Source organism: Anser anser, assembly GCF_964211835.1.
Source record: "Anser anser genome assembly, chromosome: W".
Taxonomy (NCBI): domain Eukaryota; kingdom Metazoa; phylum Chordata; class Aves; order Anseriformes; family Anatidae; genus Anser; species Anser anser.
In genome coordinates this window covers 6,671,714-6,691,355 of record NC_139731.1, presented here as the reverse complement: position 1 = coordinate 6,691,355, position 19,642 = coordinate 6,671,714, and the positions used below count along the sequence as shown (strand labels likewise).

Here is a 19,642-nt window from a genome sequence, read left to right as displayed (position 1 = left end):
GTAGCAGGGGGGCTGCAGTGGTAGCCCCTGTGAGAAGAATCCAGCAGCTGCCCCGTGTTAGATAAGGGCAGTTTCAGCTGGCTCCAAAGGGGCCCACCACTGCCCAGAGCCAAGCCATGATCAATGCAGTTTGTGCGTCTGTGAGAGCACATCCAAGAAAAGGAAAAAAAAAAACTGCTGCACAATAGCAGCAGGGAGAGTGAGGAGTGAGAAACCTCCCTGCAGACATCAAAGTCAGCGCAGAAGGAGGGGGAGGAGGCGCTCCAGGTGCCGGAGCCGAAGCCCCCCCTGGGGCCTGTGGAGAGGCCCCTGGTGGAGCAGGCTGCCCCCCCCACCCCTCTCCTCCCCTGTACTTGGGAAACTGACCAAACACCACAGCAAATATACCAAAACTTCTAGACTGTTACTTATATAATGCCTACATCCTCTTTCCCTGCTCATTCAACTTTCCTAACTCATTCAAAAAACAGCTCTGTCAAACATTACATACCACACCTTTAACACCTTCAATAACTCTTTCAACACTTCTTTTTATATTTCTCCAGCCCGTACTTTCACCAAAGGCTCCGTGAGGGGCCAACTTAATTCCATCCTTCTCTCTTCCTTCTTCCACTCCGGATATTCCTATTTGAAGTGGCCAGCCTGGCCACACTTAAAACGTCTTCTCAAAGCCTGTTCCTGATAGGATTCAGGCTGCAACACAGGTAGCTTTCCTCGCCTGCCATTCCTTCATCTCTCTTCCTCTCCTTTCCATCCTGGCCCTGACTACCTGCTACACTGTCAATACCATTACTTTCGCTCTCTGCTTTTCCTTCTCATCTCCCCTCCTGACACACACGTTCAGGGCCTCCCGCAGGAGGGCCCCCCAGTGACTGTTCACTACATCCCCCCGCCTTCTGGAACATTTTCTGTGTATCTTGCCAGGCTTTAATCACAAAATGAACTTTCAAGAGCCCTTGGGATACTGGGTCCTCAGGATTCATCCCTGAGTACTTTCTCATTCTGACCCCAAGTCTCTCATATGATTTCTGTGTTGCACACTGTTATTATTACAACCGGGGTCGGCAAGTGGGTATTTCTGCCCTGCCGGTATTACCCCTGGTCCTGGAGGATGAGCTCTTTCCCATTTTTGTATAGCAGCTCTCCTCCTGATCATTCTCATTTCTTTCCCTGTAAACAATATACTTAATATAGACATCATTTCCCACCCCCAAGAGAATAAGTTAGGTCCTAGGAACTGGTCTAATTGTTCAGCTAGCCTGATGGGGTCCTCAATTAAAGACTTCATCTCCTTCTTAAAACTCCTAATCTCTCTGCTGGTAAGGAGGGGGGGGAGCTCACCTAAGAGGATACACAGTTAGTGTTAGTACTGTTAGTATCAGGGAAGGCAAAATTCTCAGTATCTCTTCTACCTTGTTCTAATTCTTGCCAGAGCCTAGAGTACGCTCCTTCTCTAGGGACAGTGTTAATTGCAGTCCCTGTCTCCCTTCCTGGAGCGACTGCTGCTGCCACCGGTGCAATATTAGGATTATAGGGAGCATAACTTGGCTCCTTCTCCGAAAAAGGAATCAATCTTATTGTTTACATATAAATTTAAAGCCTGAATTTTCATCAGACCCATATTTTGGCCAAAATACTGCTGTTTCCTTAATTGGTTCTTTTGTCCAGACTGATACACAATATTTAACCATTTTCTTCTTTTATCATTTCCTCTAGTTCTGGGATTATTTTTCCAATTTCTTATCATTCTTCAGGAAGAACTGTCGGTAGGCACCCCCCCAGGGATATCTCCCTGTCCCCTGGAACCCATATTTTCCCATTTTTCCTAGCCCTTGTCAGTGTGCTGCTACAGAAATTTCCCTCCTGCAGGGTACCACACACTAACATTCCGATTCTGGAAAATGGAGGTGTACTGCCAAGCACTTTACCGTGCAAGGGCTTACTGTACACCAGATTTCCCGAGACTCTTCCTTTCTCTCTCTTATCTCACGCTTCGTCCTTCTCCGGCCGCGCCCCTCGGGGAGCTACGGAACCACGGATCAGGACTCCATACTCGCTTCGTACAAAAGTACATCTCAACCGCATATCACACAGAGTCTCACCCGACCCCCAAGGCAATACTTAATATTTCTTACCTTGGTCTGTGCACAGAGTTACTGGATCAATTCTTAAACCCGGGGTGCCTACCTTCTTCCCTTCCCCACTACTTCAGGGATCCTACCTCTTTAATCAGTCTCGGGCCCTCTGTCAGCTCTCCGCAGAACCGCCACCGTCGATGCACAGGACCTCTGAAATCAGCGGGGCATGCCTTCCTGCTGCTGCGGCGGTGGGGCTCCCCGGTAGGTGACTGGATCCTGGACGAGCCCCCAAATTGTAAGAAACAGTCAGTAGCCAATAACTTAGGCTCAGGTGAAGATCTCAGTGAAGTAGTAATTTATTCGCGATTGCAATGGCGGGCATCCCACAAGCAGGAGCGCACCTACTAGTCACATAGTACAGTTTATATACTTTATTTCTCGATGACCGGGACCCTCCCGTTTCCCCACTGAGTGGGTAATCCAGGTTCACAATCTATCCGATGCTTCACAGACAATGCCTGGCCTTCAGTTGCCGGCCTGTTAAATTTCAAATTTCTTTTGACTTTTTTACTCTTTGAAGTGGTAATGTTTCTTCACTTATCTGACTCAACTTGACACCATGATTTTCACCTAATTGCTCTAAGGAGTCTGGTTGTCTGCGTTTTACAAGGTCGCCTGCTAAGTTTTCCTATCACTGCAAGTATATCTCAATACCACATTCCTTACCTTTAAACAATGTAACTCTGCAAAAACAACATTTTTATTCCCACACCGGTAGAAGAGAGTCATTGACATACTGGAAAGAGCCCAATGTAGGGCCACCAAGATGATGAAGGGACTGGAGCACCTCTCTTATGAGGAGAGGCTGAGAGAGTTGGGACTGTTCAGCCTGGAGAAAAGGAGGCTCGGGGGGAAAATCTCAGCAATATTTATAAATACCTGAAGTGGGGATGCAAAGAGGACAGAGCCAGGTTCTTTTCATTGGTGCCTGATGACAGGAGAAGAGGCAGTGGACACAAACTGGAGCACAAGAGGTTCCGTCTGAACTTTAGGAAGCACTTCTTTACTGTGCAGGTGATATAGCACTGGAACAGGTTGCCCAGAGAGGTTGTGAAGTCGCCCTTCTTAGAGATGTTCAAAAGCTGCCTGGATGTGGTCCTGGGTAACCACCTCTGGGTGCCCCTGCTTGAGCAGGAGGTTGGACCAGATGACCTCCAGAGGGTCCCTTCTAGCAGCAACCATTCTGTGATTATGTGCATAATACAAGAATGACGTAGTATGTGGACATGTGTTTGTTTGCTTTGGTTTCCTGTCCTCTTTTTCCTTCTCAACACTTTAGCGCTGTCTTTCAGGATATATGTGTTGGAAGGTAAGCTAAAATAATGTTTTGCCAAGAGTTATTGTTCATAGCATAGCTTGCATTTCAGGAAGGACTTAAAATTCTCTTAAAGCTATTTACCACAACTCACACTTGTGCTTTTTTTTTATTTATTCGAATTGTATGCATCTTTCCAAAGGTGTCAATTACTTAGATATTTTTTCCATTTATACAAGAATGTTCCTGTTAAAGGGATAAACATTGCAGATGTACACTTCCAATAAGAGTGTCTGTCTAACTGAAAAATCACCAGTAGGTCAGCAGTCCTAGTTTAAACATGCATGATGCTATAATACAGTTTAGTCATAGATCACAGACCCTTTCTGTGATCTTGAGATGCATGTTTATGTAGTACATTCTTTGGCGTTTAGTAGGAATGCTAAGATGGACTTATGTGTATCACTTTTCTCCAAGCAAAAAAAGTATATATATATGTTAAGGTAACTTATTATAGGAATGTTTATTACTTGGATGATGTTTTCTCAGAACTAAACATTCAAAATTAAAGTTGCAGTTAAAAGAAATTCTTAAATATTAATGTATGGAAATACACAAGTAGAATCGTAAATCTGTTGCTTAGTGATAGGGCAACAGTGTAAAAAACATGCAAGATATTTTAGTGTTAATGGCCACAGACTAATTTCAGCTCCTTTTTAGACTAAATTTTTGTGCCTTATTTATATGCCTTCCTCATTTTCCTCATTACTTCATTACTTCATTGTTATTTGTCTTGAAATTTTGGAGATAGTTTTTTTTGTTTTTATTTTTGTTGTTATCTCTATTGTGCCCCCCCCATGCCACCTCCCTCTTCTTTCTCTGCCTCAGCCCCCAATAGAGATAGAGTGACTGTTGTCTGTCACAGAATAAACTGTAGATTTTTTTTTATTTGAATTCTTTATTTAAAAAATCAATTACAATTAAAAAAAAACTTTTAAACGAAAACCCACCACGTCTGTGGTTCAAAACGTGTTTTAAATTTAGGAAGGAGAAAACAAATATGTTTTAAAAGTGTTTTAAAAGTATGGTCTTTGCTTTAGCATAAAATGAAACCTCATCTGTATATTTTATATAAAATTACACGGCATCTGTATATGGGCATGTTCTGTCAGCTTTCTGTATGTTTCTGAATGTTAGGAGTTAGTAGTTTGACAAAAATTTTGTAACTAGTATTCTATGCTCTGGTTAGAGTGTCTGCAGCACGTGAACCAGCGTGCAGTGAGCACTCAGGGAACTTCTAGCAGAAAACCTCTGTACAGGAAATGTCCAGGGGACGACTTACAAATGCATCTCTGTGATTTGTACCTGCGTACAGTAGTTCCCTTGTCACATACCTCTTTGCAAGAGTATCTTGCACCACCTCTGCATGAGGTGATTGTTAGCTATACTTGCTCAAAAAACAGGAGATAAGTTTTCTGTGTTCTTCTGTTTTGTTGTAAAGTTCCCGAATCTTTTAATCATTGGCACAATCAGTACTGTACGCACTAGTCTGGGGTGTGAATATATATCCTGTTATAAGATGTTTCTATTTACTAACAGGTTTTGACTTGGGAAGTTTAAAGAACTTAAGAGGAAGGAAGTCCTCTTGAAATTTCAAAACTTCAGGGAGTGCTTTTCCATATCATAGTGTAAAACAGACATCTTACATATAATCAATCTTTTAAATGTTATAGACATTAACATCTTAAATAGTTATAGACATTAACATCATCTACCCACAAAGTTGCTAATCTCTTTGTATATAATCATTCCTGAAATGAGAGACTTTTTTGATTAAAAAGGAAATGCGTGTAAACTAATGTTGCTGTGTTCTTTTTAATAGGGATGATGATGTCATCGCAGTTTAATATTTCTCAGAATTCCATGCGTGGTAGTCCTGCATCTTCCAATTATCAACAAACCACTATCTCACATAGCCCTTCCAGGTAATGCTATGTTTAAATGGGGGTAGAGAGTGGGCAGTGAACTTCACATGCTTCCTACAGTGACAGTCAATTCTTGCTGCAAGTATGTGAGTCGAAGTAAGATCAGTGTTAAGATAAATCCTGCATTTGTCTGACAGCAGGGTGAGTTTCTGCACCTGGAAAAAAAACAAATATAGTGCTTATTCACTTTTTGCCAGTGAATTAATCTTTGTACTATAAGGACTAGTCATGATTCCCGACTCTCTCCCTTCCATGATTTTGGCAGATTTTCTTTCCTGCGTAAAGAATCTCCCTGCCTCCTCCCACCCCTCCAGTTGTACTCTCTCTGTTGCAGAGGCTGACAGTGGTGGCAGGAGGATAGGAGAGAAGAGGCGTTCTGGCATGTATAGCAGTGCCAGCCTGACAGGAGGATGAGACAGAAGGCTTGTTAAAGCATGGAGTACTGTTTTAACAGTAGACAAAAAGACCATCTATAGGAGGATAGGCCTAGTAGTTTGGCCAGCAGCTTCCTCTTCAACTTTCTAGTTCTTTTTCAAACTTTGAATGTTAGCAAATAGGGCGTACCTATTATCTAGGTCTTTATTGATATAATAAAGTACTCTGGATTAGAGGAAAGATATCTGCATGCAGTTTCAACCCAGTTACTGGGCTGTAATAGATTTAATCTGCAGCTATTAGACATCATTATTAAAATAAACTGTTATTTCACATTTCACTTCAAGTTAATGTAATTGTTTGGGCAAATAGAAAGCTTTATCATAGAATCATTCAGGTTGGAAAAGACTTCTAAGATCATCTAGTCCAACCTTTTTTATAACTGTAAAAAAAACAACTACACTGTCAAGAGTGATTTTATATATATATATTTATTCACTTTTATATCTAAAAGTGATTTTGAAGAAGGTTTTATGAATTATGAATGTTACAATGTGCTATGTCTTCTTGAAATCCTTGTTTTAAATATTTTGCTGTTTCTTTCTGCGGAAGCTTACCGTCACAAAGTTGCTATCCAGAACCGAGGGTTGTGAAAGCATGTATTTGTTTTATTTTTATTTTGAAAGAATGTAAGTTATAATGTACATGTATTATTGTCACAAGCCTGATTTGTATGGCATCCTATCTTTAGGATCAGTCCAAGGTAAAGCCAGTGAAAGAATAAGCTGTATTCAGTGGACTTTGGGTCAGGTCCTACCTAACTGCCCATCACATTCCTATATTTTGGTAGTATAGTTGCGCAAGATAAAGTTCTTTGAAATCTTACTCGAAAAATCATATTTAGAGTAGATGGCTCCTTGTTGATCATAGCAAGCTTATTTTTATTTGATAATTAAACTTTATCTGTCATTTTCATTCAAGCTTCTAATAAGCTAGAACTGACTTCTGAAAATTACATATTTTAGTAAATATTTGTAACTTGTGTTGTGTCCTTTCACTAAGTGGGGATCTTATGAACGCTTTCTATTCTCTTCTTTAGTTTTACTAATACAGTTCCTAACCTGTGGCTCTTAAGTAGTAATTGAAGTTGGGAAGGCATTGATAGCTTTAAATACTGCTTTTGAAGAGGTTTCTTGATTGCTTTGGAATTTCATGTCTTTCCCAGAAGTTATAATGTTCTAGAGGTATAGTATTTCAAAAGGAATAATAAAATTGTCTAAATTTGCTTTTACAACTTCTAAAAACTTTTAAAATTTTATTTTTAGCCGGTTTGTGCCACCACAGACAAGCTCCAGTAACAGATTTTTGGCACAACAGAACAGTCCAGTGCCTAGTCCATATGCACCTCAAAGCCCTGCAGGGTACATGCCATATTCACATCCTCCGAGTTACACACCACATCCTCAGTTGCAGCAAGGTAAGTCTGTGATGTTTGTTATGTTCTCTTATCTCATGTCAGCTTTGCCTTCATGTGCATGTTTCATGGCTCTTGATTTCTTCGGTCACATGCTTTTTTTTTTTTTTTGTATTTTTAGCTTTGTTTACCTAACTGTACAGAGTAATAATATATTAAACAAACAAACAAAGTAAAACATCTTCATTTGACATTGCTCCCCTATGTACACCTATTTTACATAATTATCATGTATATATGACAATAGAAAAATCAAAACAAACCAAAACACTTTTATTTGATAGTTATGGCCATCATTTATCTCTACTAGCAAAAACATCATTTTTGCCAGTGTAACTAAGTTTTGCTGCCATCTTATTTAGCCTTACCAAACCTTTGTAGTGTAGACTAGACTAATGCTAAGTTGGCTAGAATTAGACTCAAGTTATGCAGTAACTAGCAAAGATGACCTTCAGCATGAATGGATTTCTTTCTTTTTCCCTTTTCTAAATACAATCTTAAACAATGTGAACACTGTTAAAGTATCTAGGCATTTTTTGTTGGTAAGTAGAATTCTCATTGGATTCTTCTAAATAATCTGTTTTAAAGTTTAGTAGTGTGCTTGGAATATGTATATAGCTGTTCTGTATGCAATGTTGCATGTCTCATGAATGCCTTGAAAGCTTCATATACTGACGGGAGTGAATAAAAATTATGTAAAAGAAAATAGTTTTCTATAATCTGTAAGAAAATGATACTGAAAGTAATTAGGATAGATGCGGAGATAGCTTGGCTAGCTTGTATGTGAAATTTGGATTTTTGAATCCTCTTGAAAATTATATCTTAGATACCTGATTTTATTCAAAGCATTTGTAGCAGAAGGATTCAATCAAGAAAAAAGGATTTTTGTTCAGATTCCAGACCTCTTGTATCTAACTCACTATTATCCACTATTATGATGCTTTCTGTGGAACCTTTAAGAGTTAATGAGTGTATGTATATATCAGTATAATTATTTACATTTTTTATATTTCAGCTTCAGTGTCCAGTCCCATTGTCACAGCTGGGATGAGGAATCTCCATGAAAATAAAATTTCAAGTCAATTGTCTGGAAATTCAGCTAATCATCATGCTGATAATTCTAGACATAGCTCAAATGAAGACTACCTACAGATGGTGCACAGACTAAGTAGTGATGTATGTAACCTATATCAATTTATTATGATAAGTCAAATATGTGTTTAGCTGCCTCAAAAGTCAGATACTTTACTATGTTGTTGATATATAAAACCACTGAAAATATAATTAAGTTTCAGACATACTGTGCAACTTGAACTTGTGAGATTTTATGTTTTCTAGAAGATCTCTCTCCTTTGGAACAGTTTATAACATTCTGTTGAAATTATGAAAAGTAAAAAATCTTATTCATAAGTTTATTTTAAAGAAATGATAGTGTCGCTATACTTATTTCCTCAATATATTGATGCAGACAATACTGGATTCTAAATAGGTGTATAGTTAGTTTGTCTAGTTGCAGATCCCTGCAATTCTTGATTAGACCTGACATATTTGAATAACGTATTGGGTAGTATTATGGTGTTCATATAGACATTTTTTCTTACTGGTTTGTATGTGCTTTATGGGCTGTTTTTTTTGTTGTTGTTGTTTTGTTTTTTTAAAGAAATTTTCCCTTAGTGGCAGAAATGCTTCTTTCAAAATTTTTGTTTGTTTGTTTGTTTTTTCTTTTTTTTTTCTTTTTTTTTTTTTCCAACCCCCCTGCCATGGGCAGGGACACCTCCCACTAGACCTGGTTGCTCAAAGCCCCATCCAACCTGTCTGTAAACACCTCCAGGGTTGGAGCATCCACAACTTCTCTGGGCAACCTGTTCCAATGCCTCACCACCCTCACAGTAAAGAATGTCTTCCTAATGTCTAATCTAAAGCAACCCTTTTCTAGTTTAAAGCCATTCCTCCTTCTCCTATCACTATATTCCCTGACAAAGAGTCCCTCCCCAGCTTTCCTGTAGGCCCCCTTTAGGTTCTGAAAGGCCACAATTAGGTCTCCCCGGAGCCTTCTCTTCTACAGACTGAACAACCCCAGCTCCCTCAGCCTTTCTTCATAGAAGAGGTGCTCCGGCCCTCTGATCATCTTCGTGGCCCTCCTCTGGACTCATTCTAATATGCCCACATCCTTTTTGTGCTGGGGGCAACAAAGCTGAATGCAGCACTCCAGGTGGGGTATCACAAGAGCAGAGTAGAGGGGGACAGTCACCTCCCTTGACCTGCTGACCATACTTCTTTTGACACAGCCCAGGATATGGTTGGCTTTCTGGGCTGCAAGCGCACATTGCTGGCTTATGTTGAGCTTCTCATCAACTAGCATCCCCAGGTCCTTCTCCTCAGGGCTGCTCTCAATGCATTCTCCACCCAGCCTGTATTTGTGCTTGGGATTGCTCTGGCCCAGGTGCAGGGCCTTGCACTTGGCCTTGCTGAACTTCATGAGGTTCACACAGGCCCACCCCTCAAGCCTGTCCACGTCCCTCTGGATGGCATCCCTTCCCGCCAGCGTGTCAACCACACCACACAGCTTGGTGTCATCAGCAAACTTGCTGAGGGTGCACTCAGTCTCACTGGCCATGTCAGTAACAAAGATGTTAATCAGCGACGGTCCCAGTACCGACCCCTGAGGAACGCCACTTGTCACTGGTCTCCACCTGTGGACATTGAGCCATGGATCCCAACTCTTTGAGTGCAACCATCCAGCCAATTCCTTACCCACCAAGCGGTCCATACGTCAAATCCATGTCTTTCCAATTTAGAGACAAGGATATCGTTGGGAACATGGTCAAATGCTTTGCACAAATCCAGGTAGATGATGTCAGTTGCTCTTCCCCTATCCACCAATGCTGTAACCCAATTGTAGAAGGCCACCAGATTTGTCAGGCACAATCTGCCCTTAGTGAAGCCATGTTGGCTGTCACCAATCACCTCCTTATTTTCCATCTGCCTTAGCATAGTTTCCAGGAGGATCTGCTCCATGATCTTGCCAGGCACAGAGGTGAGACGGACTGGCCTGTAGTTCCCCGGGTCTTCCTTTTTTTCCCTTTTTAAAAATGGGGGTTATGTTTCCCCTCCTCCAGTCAGTGGGAACTTCACCAGACTGCCACGACTTCTCAAATATGATGGATAGTGGCTTAGCAACTTCATTTGCCAGTTCCCTCAGGACCCGCAGATACATCTCATTAGGTCCCATGGACTTGTGCACCTTCAGGTTCCTTAGACGGTCTCGAACATGATCTTCTCCTACAGTGGGCAGTTCATCATTCTCCCAATCCCTGCCTTTGCCTTTTAGGCTTAGGCTGCGTGGCTAGATTTTCATCTTAATGAGAATCTCATCCTGTGGATGAAGCTTCATGGTAGTTATTCTTTATAAGCTTGACACAATCTCTTAACAACTCTTAAGGGGAGAGCACTTAAATTTCAGTTGGCGTTTTTTGACTAGCTCTTTGAACAGTCTGGTCATAATGATGCCTACAACAGTAGGCATAACAGTAGTTACAAAACCTCATCAAAAGCTTGTGGCAAATAGGCCTTTTTTCCCCTTTAAGTGTTTATTTCAGTTTACAAAATCTGTGGGTAACCTTTGTTTCTAAATTAGCTTGTGGAAGCAAAAGAAGTGTTGCATTGAACAAGTGTGTTATTAACACCAGGCTCTCTAAATCCCTTACCAGTGTTAATACTGTAGAACTCCAAGAGTGTCATTAGTTTTGCTTTTTTGTTTTATTTTAAATTATAGAATTATGCTGATTAAAATTATTAGCTATGAAGTAGTATCTTAAACAAAAGTTTTGTGATGAAGAAATCTGTCATAATACATAATCATCAGATGTGTTTTCTGTTTTTGTTTCAGCAATGCAAATTCTTTAAATCAGAAAGCTGTTCTTGACATTAAATATATATAAATATACCCCATCTATATTAAAGGTACACTGTCAAGAGAATCTTGGTTTTGTTAAGCCAAGGTTTTTGGAAAAGTTTAATATTAGGATAATTTATTTCAGTGTTTACATTTCACAATATTTAAAAATGTTCAACACTAATTTTGTTATTCAAGCAGTGCAGCCGCATCCTAGTTCTCGAGAACTTAGAAATTAAACTCATTCAGAACTGACAGGCTATGAAAATGTGAAACATACATTCATTGTTCAGTTTAATTGGAGAAGCACTCAATTTAAAAAGCAGTAAGCCTCTCAGCAGCTGCCACCTGCTGAGAAGTACACAAGGTTTGGGATGTATTCAGGGTGGTGGTTCCTGAAGGGGGGTTTTGGGCCTCGACACCCTCAGGCGGAGGGAGGGACTGACTGGCAAGCAGCAGGTCTCACAGGAGGGGCAGGTGAGAGTTGGGCAGCGCCAGTTGCACCTGCTGTGCCAGTTCAAACCACATGAAGCACATACCAGCAGTTGCCATGTGCTGAGAGCAGTGCAAAACTTGCGAGGTACCTGGTAGGTATCTGAGGAGGTTTCTTCACTGGTCCACTGGTCATAATCCCTCCCCGGGGAGCTCAAACAGTGGTGACCACTCAACAGAAAGCTATGTCCTCTGTGGTATTTACACCCACTGGGGCCAATGCAGCTACCCAGACAGAACTCCCAAGGGAGCGTGCAGCCATCCAAGTCTCCAGCTGCAGGATGTGCCTAAGGTTTCTACTGGTGTCTGAGGCAGTAGCAAGAATACCTGTGAGAGGCGTGCCCAGGCAGAACTGCTGAGCTTGGTGGCTGGGCTCCAGGAGATTGACTGGTAGATTCATACTCTGCCCTCAGTGGAACAGAAATGTCAATTAGGCATAACAGATGGCAAGGGGGATCCTGTACTCTCTCTCCACCAGGCAGGAGGCATTGACTTGAGGGATAGAGGTGAATGGAAACAAGTCTCTGCTCAGGGCAGTGGGAGAAGCTCCTACTTGTCTACTTTGCCTTCCCTTCCCTTGCCCTTAACACAATAAATTATGAGGTTCTGGAATTGGAAGGACAAGGACATGATGAAGTGGATGATGATCCATCTATGCAAGAGAAGTCACTGAGGTCAGGTCATCTTATCCCCTGCATCATGACCACCTCCGTAAAGAAAATATGGTGGGTTATTGCTGTAGGTGACTACCTTCTGAGGGGACCAGAGGACCTGATCTGCCAACTAGACCCACCTTTTAGGGAAGTTTGCTGACTCCGTGGGGCTCACGTTAAGGATGTTACCAGGAAACTTCCTAGCCTGGTGTGGCCATCAGATTATTATCTGCTCTTGCTTTTCCATCTGGGTAGCGACAAAGTCACAATGAGAACTCAGGGGCAATCAAAAGAGACTTCAGGGTCGTGGAAGATTGGTGAAGGAACGTAGGTAGTATTCTCATCTATCCTTCCAGTTGTAAGGAACGATATTGAAAGAAACAGGTGGACCCAGCTTATTGATACCTGGCTCCAAGGCTGATGTCACCAGTAGAATTTTGGGCCTATGCAATACCAGGCATGCTGGAGCCTGACGGGATTCACTTTCTCAAAGGGGGAGAAATATTTTTGTTCACAAGTTAGTGGGGCTGATTTGAAAGAGCTTTAAACTAGGTTTGAAGGGTGAAAAGAGGTAAAATCAAGCTTACTAGCAATAAGCTATGGGATGGCATGACAGTATTTGTGGGACAATGTGCTGTCTTAGTCCCAGAGCTAAGACATCATTAGCATAAGTGAGACTTAGTTGGAAGAGTCCTATGACTGGAGTGCTGTGATGGATGGTTATTCATGATAAGTGATGATGGTTATTCATGATATTGTGATGATGGTTATTTATGATATTCATCTCCATGAAGATGGCTCTTCAGGAGAGGTGGGCAGGGCAGGTGAGGCAGAAGGGTAGTGCTGTATGTAAAGGAGGGGTTGGACTGTACAGTGCTTGCAGTTGGGGATGATGTGGTTGAGAGCCTCTGGGTAAACATGTAGGAGAAAAGCTAATAAAGCAGATGATGATGTGTGTCTGCTATAGATCACCCAGCCAGGATGATGATACTGAACGTAGCATTCTATAAGGAATTAAGGGAAATCTCTAGATCAGTTGCCCTTGTCCTTATGGGCGACTTCAACTTCCTAGATGTTAACTGGGACTGTCGTACAGCAGACACAAACAGGTCCAGTGAATTCCTGAAGCACACTGAAGATAAATTTTTGATACAGGTACTAAGGGAGTCAACTAGGAAAGGTGCCCTCCTAGATATGTGGTTTGTAAACAGAGGTGGTCTTGTGGATGAAGTGGTGATTGGTGGCTATCATGGCCACAGCAATCATGAAATAGTTGAGTTTAAAATCTTTGGTGATATGAGAAAAACTGTCAGCAAAGCTACTACCCTTGATTTTGGGAAAGCGGACTTTAGGCTGTTCAAGGAACTGGTTAGTAAGGTCCTCTGGAAATCTGCTTTTGAAAGCATTGTGGTCCATCAACGCTGATCACTTTTTACAAGCCATTTCTTAAGAGTGCAGGAGCAGTCAATTCCAATGTGTTGGAAGTCAAGCAAATGGGGCAGAAAGCCAGCTTGGCTAAACAGATATCTCCTTCAGGAACTTAGGTGAAAAAAGAAAGTGTATGGATTTTGGAAGCAAGGTCAGGCTACACAGGAGGAATATAGAGATTCTGTTCACTGTTGTAGGGAGAAAACATGTACAGCCAAAGCTCAATTGGAGCTGAAGCTGGCTTTTTAAAGTATGCTAACAGCAAAAGGAAGACCAGAGATAACATTGGTCCATTGGTTGGTCACCTCACAAATAGGGTTGAAGATAAAGCAGAGACATTTCATATATTCTTTGCCTCTGTCTTTAGCACCAATGACAGGTCGTGGGACAAGATCTGATGACAAGGTTACCCACCTAGTGGACAAAGGGAAAGCAGTGGATGTGGGGTGTTTTTTTTAAATTTATTTTAGCAAAGCTTTCAATACTGTTTCTCACAGTATCCTTCTGGATAAAGCATCTAGCATACAACTAGACATTATATACAGTACAATGAGTGAACAATTGGCAGAAGGGTTGGACTCTGAGAGTTGTAGTAAATGGGGTAACATCAGGCTGGTGGCCAGTCAGTAAGTGGTGTTCCCCAGGGCTCAATTTTAGGGCCAGTTCTATTCAATGTTTTTATCAATAACCTGGACACGGGAGTTGAGTGCACACTAAGTAAGTTTGTGGATGATACTAAATTGGGAGAAGTCATCCATTCCCTTGAGCATATAGAGGCCTTGCAGAGAGATCTTGATAGATTAGAGCACTGGGCAATTGCCAACCATATGAAATTTAACAAGAGCAAATGCTGGATTCTGCACTTGGGACAATGTAATTCTGGGTGTACATACGTACGTACTGGGGGACTAGTGGCTGGAGTGCAGCCCTGCAAAAAGGGATCTGGTGGTTTTGGTTGATGGTAAGCTCGATAGGAGTCAACAATGTGCCCTGATGTCCAAAAGGGCCAACCATTTCCCTGGGGTGCTGCATTAAGCACAGTATAACTAACCAGTTAAAAGAAGTGATTGTCCCACTATGCTCAGCACTGGTGTGGCCTCACCTCAAGTACTGTGTGCAGTTTTGGGCTCCACAATATAATGATGATATAAAACTATTAGAATGCCTCCAAAGGAGGGCAACAAAGATGATGAAAGGACTAGAGAGTGTGACATATGAGGAGTGGCTGAGGATACTTGGTTTGTTCAGCTTAGAGAGAGATTGAGGGGTGACCTCACTGTTGTCTACAACTTCCTCAAGAGGGGGAGCAAAGAGGGAGGTGCTGATCTCTTCTCTCTGGTGACCGGTGATAGGATGCAAGGGGATGGCTTAATAAAGCTAGGGGAAGTTCAGACTGGATATTAAGAAAAAGCTCTTTACTGAGAGAGTGATCAGGCAATGGAACAGGCTCCCCAGGGTCATGGCCCCAAACATTTTGGTGTTCAAGAAGCATTTGGACAATGCTCTTAGATATATGGTTTAACTCTTAGGTTGGCTTGTGTGGAATCGGGAGTTGGACAAGTGCAGGGTCCTGCACCTAGGGAGGAATAACTCTAAGTACCAGTACAGGCTGGGGGGTGACCTGCTGGAGAGCAGCTCTGCAGAGAGAGACCTGGGAGTCCTGGTGGACAGCAGGCTGACCATGAGTCAACAATGTGCCCTAGTGGCCAAGAAGACCAATGGTATCCTGGGGTGCATTCGGAAGAGTGTTGCCAGCAGGCCAAGGGTGTTGATCTTCCCCCTCTACTCAGCCGTGGTGAGGCCACACCTAGAGTATTGAGTCCAGTTCTGGGGTCCCCAGTACAAGAGGGACATGGAACTACTGGAGCGAGTTCAGAGGGTATACGGAGATGATTAGAGGACTGGAGCACCTGTCGCACGAGGACAGGCTGAGAGAACTGGGCCTGTTTAGCCTGGAAAAGGGAAGACTGAGGGGAGATCTCATTAATGTGTACAAATATCTGAGGGGAGGGTGTCGAGAGGATGGAGCCGGTCTCTTTTCAGTTGTGCCCAGCGACAGGACGAGAGGGAACGGGCACAAACTGAAGCATAGGAGGTTCCAGTTGAATATGAGGGGGCACTTCTTTACTGTGAGGGTGACAGAGCACTGGAACAGGTTGTCCAGAGAGGTTGTGGAGTCTCTTTCTCTGGAGGTATTTAAAACCCGCTTGGACGCTATCCTGCATAACATGCTCTAGGTGATTCTGCTCAGCAGGGGGGTTGGAGTAGATGATCTTCAGAGGTTCCTTCCAACCCCGCCCATTCTGTGATTCTGTGATCCCTTCCAACTCAGCATATTCTGTGACTCTAGTAAATGATATAAACTTGCACTTTAGTGCATTTCCTTACTGGAGCATGTTACATATATTTTATTTGTAATTATACTTTGTAAAGCTGATTTTAGTTGCTATCATGCAGAAAACAGTTTGAAGTATTCAGATGAATGAAAATTTATGTATAGATAATAAGTTTAATCATGATGTTTCCGCCTTTTCAGAAGCAGCATGACCTTTTGTGCAGATACAGCTATGAATGTGGATTATTAAATCCTAAAACTTAAAAGCTTTAATTATTCTTTAGTCTTAGTACTAGGAATTTATCACATAAAAAATTGTGAGTAGTTACAGGATATTGTGTATTTGCCATTAGTGATATATACAAAATCAGTAAATATACCTTTGAAGCTTACTGCACATACACTCAGTTTAAGGACCATTCGTTGGGAAAATTCAGAGCTTTCCTCAAATATAAGTTTGTGCTTATGTTTCACCACTTGATGAAGGTCTGAACTAGGAAAAAGTAAATGAGCACTTCTGACAAGTTATCAGCTACAATAAGAATGGCATGTGTACATGGAAGTTTATCTACCTAGCTAGTCTGTTTTGTTAATCTAATGAAAGACATCTTTGCCTATGTCCTTGGCAATTATGTGTAGAGGACCTCTCCTGTCTTAATGAAACATAGATGCTAGAAAAGTTGCTAACCTAGTAAGTCGTAAGTAAACTAGCAATTCATACAGCAGGAAATTAATTCATTTTGGCTTGCAGTGACACACATGTAAGTTTAAGGTGTAGTTCTTTTTATTGCATTGAATCTGAATATTAGATTTCTTCGTGCATGAGGCTTTCTTCACATGAGGAAACAGCTCTTTTTGCAAGCACTGTTGCAAAAATAAGTGTAATAGCACAGCATGAGTTTTAGATTCACTTTGCTGTGGGAGCAAAAAAATTCAATGGAAGTGTTCTAAGTTGCCCATGGATGGTGAAACCTGGTTTCTTATGGATTCATATTCTTTGCCCTGTAAGCACCTTCAGTCCATAAATTTCAAACTCTTTCCTTTGCTCTAAGCAGTGTGAATGAACTATGTCTTTGCAAGATGTAACATGTATGGTGGCTAGTCTGCTACTAGGCATGTGAAAAATGGCTGTTTGGTCATTGCCAAAGGGAGTGTGTAGTTGCCCCATCTCTGCAGGCTTCTATCTTTTCAAATGCCAATTTAGCTTTCTGACTTTACTGCCTGCTGCTGATTTTTTTTTCATAGAAACATGTAGAAACTTAATTACAGTTAATTACAGTTGAGCCTTATAATATTAATTGAGTTGAAACTAGTCATAAGGATAAAAGTATTTAGGGACAAACAGACAATTCAGGGTAAAAAAAAAAAGGGGGGGGGGGCAGGGAATAATATAAAGGAGTTATATAAAAGGACTGTGTATGTACAGATATCTCAATATGAGCCACATTAGAATATTAGCTAATGAAATAACCAAGAATCAGAATTTTATTAGGAAAATGATTAATCTTAAAATTTTTTGAGACTTCACTTGTATGACTTTATTCTTTAAAAAAATAGACTTTTTGCATTTTTTTTAATAATTTATGTAAATTGTCTCTTCATAGATATAAGGGTGGTTAATTTGTTCTTTCCCAAAACATTCCCATAGATATTGTTTAAAAAACAATGCTAGCAATAAGAAATACTGTTTTATAAAAAATTAAATCTAGTAAGGTCCTTGACTGAATAAGCATACTCGTCACCAGCAGAGGCCTCCATGACAATGGTTAAAAAAACAAAAAAAAAGGTGTGTGTCTGAATAGTGGCTTTCATATTTAATTTTAAGGTAGTGGGGGGGAAAAAGTCACATTTACATTCCTGATGATAAAGCATGAACATCCTTACACTGTAATTGGTATTATATTATGAAGTTTTTCAGAAATTAGGAATTTTTAGAAATTAGGAATTAAAACAAGTTGTTCTGTGCAAAACTGAAAAGACGGTAAAATGTTTTTGCTGTGTTGGGGAATTTCTCTGAATTGCCATCACGTTGTTTCCTATCTAACTGTTAAGACAGGCAAATAAGCTAAAATCGTTCAAGTTATGATATACACAAAACTATCTCAGCTGCTGCAATGGGAGTGCTACAGATTTTGTTCAGTCCTGATGTGTGTATGCTGGAGGGTATAAATATAAAACGTTAGTTTGCTTAAATGTAAAAGTGAGATAGTATTATAGAGAAGCTTTAAGGGCAGGTTAAGTGGAAAAAATTTTGAATTTGTTTTAAAAATCTACTTTTTATGCTTGGTTTCAGTTGTTTATATAGAGTTCATACTTAGCAATAATTTACTATGAGTTCTTGTAACAAAAAATTCCTAAATGTAATCTTAATGTCAACCAAAAGTGATTACTTCAAACAGAAGATGTGTACATAAATTTATTTTTGTGTGCATGTTCTGGTGATAAATTCTTCTTAGGGCTGTTGTGCTCTGGAATATTGCCTATATAGCCGTCTAATTTATAAAGATTTTGATATAAATAAATATTTTTCTAATAGTTGTTGTATGATTTTTCATCCAATCCATTTTATCAGTGTATGTATTAATTTCAGTATTTTATAAAACGTTCATGTTCACGATGTTATTTTTTTATCATTGTCACTTTAGGATGGCGATCCTTCAATAAGGAATGCTGCATCTTTTTCCTTGAGGTCACCACAGTCAGTCTGCTCTCCAGCTGGAAGTGATGGAGCCCCTAAAGGTAGTCTAGCAGTCATATATATCAATATATTTTTCACAATTTAAAGGAACAGACTTTAAAGAGGTTTTTAGTTAGTCCTTCTGACATCTTTTTTCAAATAGTACTAGAAAGTATGTCTTTAGATTTCAGTAACAAAATCATTTTGAGCCCTGATCCAGAAGAAATTTCTGAAGGTCCAAAAATTGATTAATGGTACTTCAAAACATAGCTCAAATTAATGGAGGACAGAAGGATTTTAAATCCTTTCTAATATGAGGATTAAATTGTTTATAAGAATGGTTTTGGTTGCTCTGCATAATAAATGGTTTCATGGCAGCATTGCAAGTATTGAACCCTTAACCAGCTCAAAGTGTTTTAACATGCAATGCTTGTCTTGATTGCAATCATCAGTTTTGAAGAACATGAAATTAACAGTAGTTCAGTGAACACAATACATATAGCATAAACAAAGCCCAAAAACCTTAGTTGTGGAGAAGGAATAGGGCAACGTCAGCTGAATCTGCTCAAAATAATTCTTTATGCTAAAATATAGAAAGTATACTGCTGTTTATAATATTATCCTTAAGAAGCAATGACTGAGATGCATGAGACTTAGCAAGGTAGGGGTTGGGCATATTTTTACTAATACAGGTTTTCATATCTTATGTATTTACATGCTAATAGTAAAAAGATGCAACAGTGCTTTCCTCTCTTTTAGCCCTGGAACAAAATTGAGTCTTTCTGGATGGTCAGGTTAGGTTGAGAGGGAGAACAGGAGATGGGAGAGATTACAGAGAAGGTGAGGGTGTTAGGCTTGTTCAGCCTGGATACGTCAGGTCTTAGGGGGGGGGGAACTTAGAACAGCCTTCCCATACCTATGCGGAGATTATCAGA

General features: G+C 40.6%; 1 protein-coding gene across 1 annotated transcript in view; it reads left to right on the top strand.

The window, feature by feature from the left end:
- Window positions 1-4,790: 4,790 nt before the first annotated feature.
- Window positions 4,791-19,642, top strand: part of LOC310888611 (nipped-B-like protein) — a 97,819-nt gene continuing 82,967 nt past the window's right edge. Inside the window, exons 1-4 of the mRNA XM_083815486.1 lie at window positions 4,791-5,378; window positions 7,079-7,230; window positions 8,243-8,403; window positions 18,676-18,769. Coding sequence (XP_083671612.1) covers window positions 5,278-5,378; window positions 7,079-7,230; window positions 8,243-8,403; window positions 18,676-18,769 — 508 coding nt within the window. The 5' untranslated portion in view covers window positions 4,791-5,277. The remainder of the gene's footprint in view (window positions 5,379-7,078; window positions 7,231-8,242; window positions 8,404-18,675; window positions 18,770-19,642) is intronic.